We start from the raw sequence: 12,244 nt of genomic DNA on the forward strand, positions 1-12,244 counted from the left end.
AAAGACGGAGGGGGAGAGAGCTCGAGAGAGAGGGAGGGAGAGAGAGAGAGAGAGAGAGAGAGAGAGAGAGAGAGAGAGAAAGAAAGAGAGAGAGAGAGAGAGAGAGAGAGAGAGAGAGATCAAATCAAATCAAATCAAATCAAATTTTATTTTTTGAGGGTTGTGGCATAAGCAATACAACGAGCTTTTTTTCAACCAGCCCTCGCCCAGAGAGGGGACTAATCTAATCACATATTTACACGGATATTCACGTAGAAAAAAAAGGTAGAGAAAAACAACAACATATGAATATTTACATATTACATATTATACACAAATATATGTGACGTAGTGAAAACAATGCTGAATACACATGCATGAGTAAATGTGTTATTAAAGCTTTTATAATGAACACTGACAGAGAGAGAGAGAGAGAGAGAGAGAGAGAATGAGAGAGAGAGAGAATGAGAGAGAGAGAGAGAGAGAATGAGAGAGGGAGAGAGAGAGAGAGAGAGAGAGAGAGAGAGAGAGACAGACAGACAGACAGACAGACAGACAGACAGACAGACAGACAGACAGAACAGATTGCTGACTCGCATAATTTTGATCACTCTCATCCAAATTTGAAATTGATTTTCTCATAAATGTCAAGGTTTTGTTCATTACTGAAAAACATCTGGCTCTTGATAAGTATTTAAGTGGCAGCTGGTCGCGACACTGTCGCTTTCACAAGCCGCGACAAAAGAGCAGACCACTAAGCATTGGTCCACTTAATCATTTACGACTCAGGGAACAGCCGATGTGACATACTCATCGGCATCTCAGATCTGAATAAGTTAAGTACGTGTGGAAAAAGTTACACAGAAAATAGGAAATTCAAAAGCGGCGATCCTGTTATTGTCTCTTCTCTGATGAAGTTAGCGCGGGAAAACCCCCCATTTATCGAGTTAAAAAAAAAAGATTTTAATTCAATTCAATCCATTTAAATTCTGTCTGTTGGGGGCATCGTCACCGCATACAAAATGATATAGTAATGACAAATAAATAAGCAAACGCTAAGATTGAGACTTATTACTTTGTTTTTATATCGATTACCCCAGACGGATACCGCGTGATCGAAACAAACATAGCCTACATTTGAAAGATCCGCATAGAAATCTTACGATCAAAAAAAGATCGATTTAAGGTCAGTTTTTCTTTTGGCCATTGTAAAGATATACTTATTTTACGTATGCCATTTCCTTTGATCGTCGACAGTTACACCAAAAAGAGGGGCACACAGAGGCAGAGAAAGAGGGGGAGAGAGAGAGAGGCACACAGAGGCACAGAGAGAGAGACGGAGGGAGAGAGAGACGGAGGGAGAGAGAGAGAGAGAGAGAGAGACGGAGGGGGAGAGAGAGAGAGACACGGAGGGGGAGAGAGCTCGAGAGAGAGGGAGGGAGGGAGAGAGAGAGAGAGAGAGAGAGAGAGAGACGGAGGGGGAGAGAGAGAGAGAGAGACGGAGGGGGAGAGAGAGAAAGAGAGAGGGAGGGAGGGAGAGAGAGAGAGAAAGAGAGAGAGACAGAGAGAGAGACGGAGGGGGAGAGAGAGAGAGAGACGGAGGGGGAGAGAGCTCGAGAGAGAGGGAGGGAGGGAGGGAGAGAGAGAGAGAGAGAGAGAAAGAGAGAGAGAGAGAGCCACACAGAGGCACAGAGAGAGAGACGGAGGGAGAGAGAGACGGAGCGAGAGAGAGAGAGAGAGAGGGAGAGAGAGAGAGAGAGAGAGAGACAGAGGGGGAGAGAGCTCGAGAGAGAGGGAGAGAGAGAGAGAGAGAGATCAAATCAAATCAAATCAAATCAAATTTTACTTTTTGAGAGTTGTGGCATAAGCAATACAACGAGCTTTTTTTCAACCAGCCCATAATTATTTACACGGATATTCACGTAGAAAAAAAGGTAGAGAAAAACAACAACATATGAATATTTACATATTACATATTATACACAAATATATGACTGTAACGTAGTGAAAACAATGCTGAATACACATGCATGAGTAAATGTGTTATTAAAGCTTTTATAATGAACACTGACAGAGAGAGAGAGAGAGAGAGAGAGAGAGAGAGAGAGAGAGAGAGAGAGAGAGAGAGAGAGAGAGAGAGAGAGAGAGAGAGAGAGAGAGAGAGAGAGAGAGAGAGAGAGAGAGAGAGAGAGAGAGAGAGAGAGAGAGAGAAAGAGAGAGAGAGAAAGAGATAGAGAGAGACAGACAGACAGACAGAACAGATTGCTGACTCGCATAATTTTGATCACTCTCATCCAAATTGAAATTGATTTTCTCATAAATGTCAAGGTTTCGTTCATTCTCAACATCGGATGATTCGGATTCTGTTTATGGCTGTATTGCGCAATGTGGCGGGTAGGTGTTGAACACGCGAAGCTTTGATGATCACAATCGTTTACTGAAAAACATCTGGCTCTTGATAAGTATTTAAGTGGAAGCTGGTCGCGACAGTGTCGCTTTCACAAGCCGCGACAAAAGAGCAGACCTAAGCATTGGTCCACTTACTCATTTACGACTCAGGGAACAGCCGATGTGACATACTCATCGGCATCTCAGATCTGAATAAGTTCAGTACGTGTGAAAAAATTTACACAGAAAATAGGAAATTCAAAAGCGGCGATCCTGTTATTGTCTCTTCTCTGATGAAGTTAGCGCGGGAAAAACCCCCCATTTATCGAGTTTAAAAAAAAGAAGATTTTATATCAATTCAATTCATTTAAATTCTGTCTGTCGGGGGCATCGTCACCGCATACAAAATGATATAGTAATGACAAATAAATAAGCAAACGCTAAGATTGAGACTTATTACTTTGTTTTTATATCGATTACCCCAGACGGATACCGCGTGATCGAAACAAACATATTTTACGTTTGTCATTTCCTTTAATCGTCGACAGTTACACCCAAAAGAGGGGCACACAGAGGCAGAGAAAGAGGGGGAGACAGAGAGGCACACAGAGGCACAGAGAGAGAGAGACGGAGGGAGAGAGAGACGGAGGGAGAGAGAGAGAGAGAGAGATACGGAGGGAGAGAGAGAGAGAGAGAGAGACGGAGGGGGAGAGAGCTCTAGAGAGAGGGAGGAAGGGAGAGAGAGAGAAAAGAGGGGCACAAAGAGGCAGAGAAGGAGATAGAGGAAGTGAGAGAGAGAGGAACAAAGAGACAGCGAGAGAAAGAGAGAGAGGGGCAAAAACATTCAGGGAGAGAGGGAGAGAGAGAGAGGCATATAGGGCGAGAGAGAGAGAGAGAGAGAGAGAGAGAGAGAGAGAGAGAGAGCTCTAGAGAGAGAGAGAGAGAGAGAGAGAGAGAGAAGCACAATGAGGCACAGAGAGAGTATTGGTACAGACTTTGGTATTGCATTTTTAGCTTGGTGGCTTAAAAATGAATTAATGACTTTGGTCATTAAAAATCTGAAAATTGTTAAAAAAATATTTTTTATATAAAACGATCCAAATTTACGTTCATCTTATTCTTCATCACTTTCTGATTCCAAAAACATATAAATATGTTATATTTGGATTAAAAACAAGCTCTGAAAATTAAAAAATATAAAAATTATGATCAAAATTAAATTTTCGAAATCAATTTAAAAACACTTTCAGTTTATTCCTTGTCAGTTCCTGATTCCAAAAACATATAGATATGATATGTTTGGATTAAAACACGCTCAGAAAGTTAAAACGAAGAGAGGTACAGAAAAGCGTGCTATACTTCTCAGCGCAACTACTACCCTGCTCTTCTTGTCAATTTCACTGCCTTTGCAACGAGCGGTGGACTGACGATGTTACGAGTATACGGTCTTGCTGAAAAATTGCATTGCGTTCAGTTTCTTTCTGTGAGTTCGACAGCTTGACTAAATGTTGTATTTTCGCCTTACGCGACTTGTTTTATTTTGAGGTAATCGATAATAGCGTGGCATGAAAAACAATTTTGTGAAAACCCGGTGAAAACATATCGCTCCAATGAATGCTGTCCATCATGTGCGAGGCCGGGGAAAATGTTACACGTACGTATCGCATGAAAACGAAAAGTGTGAAGAGAAAACTGAAAAAGGAATTAAAGCGGAGAAGTCGGTAACTCAGTCAACCAACCTCTAATAAAGTGACAAATAGTACTACACTATCGACTACTAAGGTTCATTTGCTTTTGTAACCAAGAAATTAGTTTTTGTTTTTAACGGCGCCATTAAGTTAAAAGATGCATCTTTTCTGGTTCACATTTAAATATTCAGCATCATATCATTTACATTTAACGTATACTGCATCCCGGTATCAGCATGCTTTTTACACAATAAAATAAAAACCATGAACATAATTATTTTGGGGGGAGTGTTTCATTGTTCATCAAAAGCACTTTGGTCAATACCCCTTTAACTTTGAACTATCGTTCAGTTTTAGGACGGAGTGCAAATCTTTTATTTTTGGACAACAACACTGTTGGCGTTGATGTACAAAATTGATGATTGAGCCCGTACGTGTGTGTCGCCTAAATAATAAATATTGACCACCATCAACTCAACTGAGAACATAAAAGCTAAAGGCTAATTTGATTAATTCAGAGGGGTGAAAATAACCTATAACTATTCCTCTAGCTTTCAAATAAAAAATCATTTCATTTTCATTTTCATTTCCATTTCTTTGTCCCATCATGAGTCGCTGGGAAGTTCGGGTCGCTCCGTTATTTTTTACATTTAGTCAAGTTTTGATAATTTCTTTGACTTAACCCTTGGTATAAAGTCAGATAATGTTGTGAAGATACTATATATAAAAAAAAAATTACATGCACATGCTTTAGTTTGAGGTCGCGCAAGGTAGTGCAAGGTCGCGTGTGGTCGCGTGCGGTCGCGTAGTAATTAGTCAGACCGCTTTTGTGACGTCGAAAGGCAGCACCGGACCCGTGTGCAAACTTTGAAGAGGACAACTTTTATTTGTCAATCACATAAAGTGGAAAATGGGATTTTCAAACACTCTTAAACTTAAAACCGGAGCAGTACCGACCATTCGTCCAGCAAAGGTCTGCGTCAAAAATGTCGGGGCACCCAAGGAGAACAGATCACCGGGGAAACAAAACTCAAAAGTCACTTTGAAAGTGACTCGAAGACCGTGTGTCGTCGACGAACTGCGAGGTAGGTAGACTAGAACTCAAGATGTCGCCTTATAATTTCCTCTGTCCTCTGTCCTCCCTATATTGACTCTACACTGTTTGTTCCAAAAACCTACTTTGGTTTTTTTCGCAACACGAGTAAGTCTACTCTAAGTTTTTTCAAACTTTAGATGAATAACTTTCCTCTGGGGAGTGACCTGACACAGTGAGTGAGTGACAGGAAATACAGTTTTCATCTAGATCAGTAGAAGTGATACATTCATGTAAGGAAAATTTTCTGCAAATCAGTTTATCCATACACAGGCATCAGATTCAGATTCAAACAAGTCACCATGCCATTGCCAGTCAGCTGTTCAGTATCACATTGTCCCATCAGATGTTCGGCTTTGGTTTGATTTAGATCCCCATATATATATGTTTTGTCAATTTGTGCCAGTGCCACTCTTTTTCAGAACATATGTGATATATGTTTATTAGAATTGATGTAGGCTAGGTGAACTTTGGTTAAAGAAGATAAAAGGAAATCGGGGATTATAAAATGGCAAGCGATTCACAGAGCGCGGCGCGCTGTGCAGCGCGGCGCGCTGTGCAGCGCGGCTATTCACAGAGCGCGGCTATTGCTGTACATTGTTTTGTAATTATCAATTATCAGCAATGTCATTTGTTCTTCAGATGTTTCTGCCATTGCCGAAACCAAGGATGTCAGCGTCCAATGCAACCTGATCAACGCCCCACCTCTAAAACACAATGCCGGTTCTACAGATGAGAATGTGGGAACAGATGAGAGTGTGGGGAAGGAAGAACGAAAAGACGAACGACAGCGCGCTGCACCTGCGGAAGAGGACGAGCCTGCTGACGAGGATGGAGGTGAACCAGAAGATCCGCAGTTCTTGTAAGTTTTCAATAGACATCTACTTCTCTACATTTTAAAAAGTAAGACAGAAGTCAAGGGTTACTTTGGGTGACAGTCAGCTATTTTTAGCTGCTATCACTGTGTCCTTTGTTTTTGTCTTTCTCTCTCTGGTCTTTATCTCACTGGCCATAGCCCCTTTTTGTCTATTAAATGGGGGGAAAACACCAAAAACATGTCAATAAACATTTTTGTTGTGACATTATTTAGCTTAATTTCTCATCACAAGTAAGAAGCTAATTTCATCTTAATGTTTTTGTTATACTGGATTTCACTGTCATTGCGACATGTATAACATGAAGTAATTATATCCATAGCACTAGCAGTGAAACAATTTGTTCTTGTGTATGGCACATGTAGTTTCCATAGTAACCCTTTATGTGCTAAGAAAGTGTATAACCTGTGTGTTTTAGGAATGCCCCTGAGCCGAGACCCAGCCCCGACCTGGAAGACAAGTACATTGTCTTCCAGGCAAACTTGATGCAGCTGTTTGAGAGTTGTCCTCGATGCTCTCACCCTGCGAAGGCCTTCATATCGAAGACAGTTGGATCTTGCATCCACGTCCGACAAGACTGCTCCAAGTGCTGTTTCTTCAGAGAGTGGACCAGCCAACCGTACATAAAGCAGATGCCCTGCGGGAACCTGCTCCTGTCATCAACTGTTGTGCTCTCTGGCTGCAGCCCGAAAAAAATTCTCCGGCTGTTTTACCTGCTCAATGTGCGTTACATTTTGGAGAGCAAGTTCTTCTGGCATCAGCGGCACTTCATTTTTTCTACAGTGGAAAGAAAATGGAAACGGGAGCAGTCAGAGCTCATTTCGCAGCTTCAGGACGAGGGAAGAAGTCTAGAGCTGATTGGTGATGGGCGGTCAGATAGCCCAGGACACTGTGCCAAATATGGCACATACACTCTCATCGAACAGGGACTGGGGAAAGTCCTGGATATACAGATTGTGCAGGTAAGAAAGATATTTAGGCGGTTCAGTGTCTCATACTCATAGACGCATCAAGGTAACTAATTACAATCAAAGTTTTGTATAGAGGCATTTTTCTTCTTCAAAAATATTGACAACAGTAATTAATGCATACCCAGTTCAAATCTTTTTTTTAATCTGAATTTGACTCCTAGTTATTAACCCCCACCCCACCCCAATCTCCCCCCTGACTCACCCGAGTAATTGGTGAGTGGGATTCCTTTATGTCCGTCTTTTAGACCGAGTTGGATTTTCAGCGACTGATTTTGACAATTGACATTTGAACTTGTCATGTACATGCCCGTTGAAACTATGTGCACGCTTAACTGGAAGTAGAACAACTCTAGATATAAACTGTGACGAATGCGATATTAAATAAAAGAGGGCAGGGAATCAAAATTCCTGATAACACGACGGTGCACAACCCGTTCATATTTGTTTGCAAACTGTCATAAACTTTGGCAATAACATTATTAAACGAATAAAATGATTGCCGGCTGCCTTAGCCGAAACGGCGGTCGTAACAGAAAAGTGGGGCGGCCGTATCAGTGCATCGCTGGCGGTCGTAACTGCTAGCACGGCGACGCGTACCAAAAAAAATACACATGCTCTTTTCCTCAGCCGATGACACAAACACACTTGAATATTGGGACACTGCTATTGATGCATTTCAGTTATGATACATCACATTACCTGATCAAATGACCGTTGTTGCTTCAAGCCTCTTGTAATCTCCACCATTTAAAAAGAAATCCCCAAATCAAACAATTTCAACAAATACGACTGTCACAAATCTAAAACAGAAGCCTCAAAAATTAAATCGATAACATGTTAATCCTCATGCAATCATAAATCCGCTGAGAACAAATAAACTTTGCTGGCTTCGATAATTACGCCACAATAATTATTAGTTTGGAAGTTACACACCTTTCGGGCTCGAAACCTTGTTGACTATGGGACTGCAGAATGCTATCGTAACAAACGGCAATTTTTTCTGTCGTAACACTTCCCCGGCGTGTGGCTGGGACTGGGAGACCTGTAACTTTAATTGTAAATAGTACAGACATGGGTAAACTGTCAGATAATTTTGAATATAATTAACACTGTGATCAGCATATTTTAACGCAATTTTCTGTTCTTTACAGGAGATGTCATCCAGTGGCCACCAAGATGTGACCTGGCTCGATTAGCTGGGAAATGGGCAGCCAGAGCTGGTTTCCCGGCGTAGTTGGAGCGATTGGTGGGACCTACATAAAGATACCAGGAACCAGGGTTGAGAACAGCGACGCGTACATCTGCCACAAAGGTTTCCCAGCGATGCATCTCCAGGTAACAGATTTGATCACTTTCTGTTTCAGATAGGTGGATTGTTAATGTTGGCAGAACTGAAAGGTTGGAGGACCTGACCATTATGGTGCCTGTGTATTTATTCCCTATTGAAATACTGGAGTAACACTAGCAGTGTCATTTCATAAATTTTGGAATCTACTGTAATTTTAAGTCACTATATGAATCTTTGAATTTAAAGACAAGTATTTAAAGGCAAAGTGCGCCTCCCGTAAACCATCACGCTCACCAAAGGGAACATCCTAGGTGCCCTACGTAAAGAGGCTGAGCGAGTAATTTTCAAAGATTTAATGTTGCGGATTGTCTTCAAGACAATCGGACCGAGGTGCGTTTTGGCGCAAGACCGAACTTTTCAAATCTAAATAATAAATTGACAGCGTGTTACACAAACATTCTTAAATCATAAAATAAATATTTTTTCATCAAGACAAGATCATTAAAACTCGAAGTATTTAAAGTTAAAATAAGGAACGCCCGGAAGCAGGTTCACGTAAGGTGTGCCAGTTCCTGTGAATAGTCAAAAGTCATCACGAGGGTTCTTGTGAACCACAGCCGTTTGTTTCGTGCATAGTCAGAGGTACATAATAACGTGCTATTGCAGACAAGCTCACAGCGAGTCGCATTCAAATTCCTGACGACTGCTTTGTCAAAAAGGGAAAGTGGAATAACAGAGTTCACGATGTCGATGGCTCCGGGGTAAGATAAACCATGCAAAACAATTTTTGTGTGAAAATTGCTCGCTTTTTACGGAAAGCACCTATGTTCTCAAGGGGTGAGTGTTTCAATGAAAGGGTGTTTGTACTGTGTGTAAAAGCCTGACAGTATCTGTGATGGTTTACGTGAGAAATATTAAATGTTTAAACCGATATTGGGAGTTCAGACAAGTATGAATTATGATGGTGTGTGGATTTATTCCAAGAAAACCATCATGAAAATGTACCTACACATCGTTTCTCTGACTTTTCTTTTCCTGTTGTTTGTCATATACCGCTTTTAGTGAAAGTTGAGGCAGCACTTTCTGATCAAATTTATTAAAAATTTGTTCAAGCATTTCTTGACTAAGCATGGATAATCACACCGGGGACTGTGTTCCGCCTTATTTCAGCCGGGCTCGTTGTTACTTCGTTTTGAGCTGGGCTTGGTGTCACGCAAACGTAAGTGTCTGCACTAAAGTACAAACTATGTCTTCTAAAAAAAACCTCATTTCCAGGAACGGATGTTTTTAGCACTAACCTAAGTAATTTGTCTAGAGCTCTATTGGTGTTATTTTTATCTGACAAGGTTTATTATGTGACCCCCATCGGCTTGAAATACATGCGGGTTGTTGCTTTTTGGGCAAAAAAGCTGATCAAACTGAAAAAATGATAAGCAATGGTATCATGTTATGGTTTTTCTGTATCATAAGTTTGTTCTATAGTTTCTTGCTGTTATGCTGATGCATTTTCCCGAACCTGCGTTGAGGCACGAGAAGTAAAACCAAAACCCATGTCAGGCGAGTTTTGTTCCGCGCTGGACACCCAGAACAAAAGCAAGCCCAGTGCAAAAATGCAGGAGGCCCAGCGCAGAACAAAACGTACACCACTTGCTTGTTTTGATTGCTTCTTATGACATAGTGAGGATGCATTGAAGCACGCAATTGATACAGATGATTATAGCTTTACCCAAAATAGTAAAAATAGAGGAATATTTGTTGTTCAAATCCATGTTTGAGAGAAATGTACGTTGAACCTTCATTTTTCACTAAAAAAACCGCATGCATGCCTTCCATTCGGCTATTGTCAATTAACCAGGTAAGCAAAAGACGTTTTTAGCTGTCTACAAAGAAAACAATTATTCTTCTTTCTACTGACATTCATCAATTTTAGCTTAAATCAGTGTGAAAGTCATAGTTTGTGTTTTTATGAAGACACTTTCGTTTGCGTGACACTGAGCCTGGCTGAAAACGGAGTAACAACGAGCCCGGCTGAAATAAGGCGGAACACAGTCCCTGGTGTGATAAGGCCAAAAAAAAAAAATAGGTCTGTTTACGGTAACCCGACCGACCCTATTTTTTTCGCGCGACCCTAGACTTTTTTTGGGGCATTTGGGGAAAAAAAAAAAAAAAAAAAAAAAATCCCGACCTACCGACCCTATTTTTTTGGCCTATGTTACCGTAAACAGACCTTTTTTTTTTTGGCCTAATGGGGATGTTTACCAGCTTCAAAGACATGATATTTTTTGATTATTCGTTATCATTTCATATGCATGTCATGGTTACGCTGAAAATGCACTCAATGATAAATGAATTATATGGGACAGTAGGCACCTCATCCGCATGTTCTGCAGAGAGGAGCTGTGCTCAGCTCAGTCTTATGGTTTAGGCTAGCGAAGCATTAGGATATACATGTAGCCTCTGTTGTGGTTGGTTTTTAGTTTCAGGCTGATAGATTATTTTTATATTGATTTACGCGACTTGTTTCAGGTTGTATGCGACAAAGACCTCCTCTTTCTGGATGTGTTTACGGGTTACACTGGGTCCGTGCATGACAGCCGAGTTTTCCCCAACTCAGATCTCCATGGAGTGTTGGAGTCTGACGCAAGTAAGCTGCCTCCAGAGTACCTTATGATCTGGGACTCGGCCTACCCTCAGTCTCCGCAAGTACCTGCTGGTTCCATTCCGCGACAACGGCCATCTGACCCCTGTGGAAACTGCCTACAACAGAGCCCAGGCAAGGACAAGAGTTGACGTGGAGCGGGCTATTGGTTTGTTGAAAGGAAAATTCCGCAGACTGAAGGATCTCAAGATGACGAACATCCGTGAAGTTCCAATGTTAATTTTTTCAGCATGTGTCCTACATAACTTTATCATAGAAAATGGCGTGGACGAGGACGACATTGACTTGTCGGAGAGTGAAGATGAAGACGAGGACGGAGGTCAATGTGGTGGTGATCACTGCATGTCTGCAACACAAAAAAGACTGGAAATTGCCAATGTTCTTTCTTGAGAACTGTTCTATGTGTTTCAAGGACGTGTCGTATACCGTATATCAATTGATTGTAGATAACAAGTACTGCCAGTGTGTATTTAGTTGCATGTTCTTATGTGTTTCGTAATTTTCCATTTAAATTTTAATGTGTAGAATTAACTGGGTAAAGGTTGGGTTCCTGGTGAGATCTTTCTGGCTCACAAGAAACATACTGCCAAATGTTCAAATATGAAACTAAGTTATTATTTCTTTTTTCAGTTCAATGACATTTTTGTTATAAGATGACCAGACGTACCAAATAACCAAAAATGCTAATTAAAAAATATGAGTTTACAAAAAGGGGGAGACAACCTAAGCGAGAAATGCGAGGCACACTAACAGCTGAGCACAAAACCAAAACTAGAAGATGATATTTGTAAAATAACTGTGACCCTAAAACGATAGTACAATAATAAGCAACAAAGTTTAGAACATAATACATGAAAAAAAACACAACACAACGTAGTAAATACAACTACAGTGATTGATAGTTAGTATAGCAAAACAATAAAATTATGGTTATCTTACACACAAACTTAAGTAATTGACGATGTTGAGAGGAAATTGATAGAAATTCCTCTGAATTAAACGCCATTAATTCCAAATGTTCTAGTTTAAAATTGGTTATAAAGCACTGATTGGTTAATTTAGATCAATGTCAATGATGACCAGCAAAGTCACTATCTTCCTAGTTCAATATGATAAGCATCACTGTCTGAAGCATACTGAATTTTGACCAGGATTGTGCCACTCATAAAATACACAAGCATATGTTTGCCACTCAATGGTTATACAGTGAGACTTGTCTCCACATATTGTTGTTAATCAATGAGCTATGTGTAGCTCCAACATAAACAACCAGAAGATTTACCTTCATTGTAAATGTTGTTCG

At 40.7% G+C, this 12,244-nt stretch overlaps 2 protein-coding genes across 2 annotated transcripts; both read left to right on the forward strand.

Moving 5' to 3' along the window:
- The first annotated feature begins 5,288 nt into the window (after positions 1-5,288).
- Positions 5,289-8,190, forward strand: LOC138950064 (uncharacterized). The gene is made up of 4 exons (XM_070321844.1): positions 5,289-5,323; positions 5,771-6,010; positions 6,442-6,985; positions 8,146-8,190. Exons 1-4 carry the CDS (start codon positions 5,289-5,291, stop codon positions 8,188-8,190), a joined length of 864 nt encoding a protein of 287 aa, XP_070177945.1.
- On the forward strand, positions 6,775-11,801 carry LOC138951239 (putative nuclease HARBI1). The gene is made up of 3 exons (XM_070322890.1): positions 6,775-6,985; positions 8,146-8,329; positions 10,809-11,801. The coding sequence occupies exons 2-3, from the start codon at positions 8,198-8,200 to the stop codon at positions 11,070-11,072; spliced, it is 396 nt and encodes a 131-aa protein (XP_070178991.1). The 5' UTR covers positions 6,775-6,985; positions 8,146-8,197; the 3' UTR covers positions 11,073-11,801.
- Positions 11,802-12,244: the final 443 nt, after the last annotated feature.

Source organism: Littorina saxatilis, linkage group LG16 (assembly GCF_037325665.1).
Source record: "Littorina saxatilis isolate snail1 linkage group LG16, US_GU_Lsax_2.0, whole genome shotgun sequence".
In the NCBI taxonomy this organism is placed as follows: Eukaryota; Metazoa; Mollusca; class Gastropoda; order Littorinimorpha; family Littorinidae; genus Littorina; species Littorina saxatilis.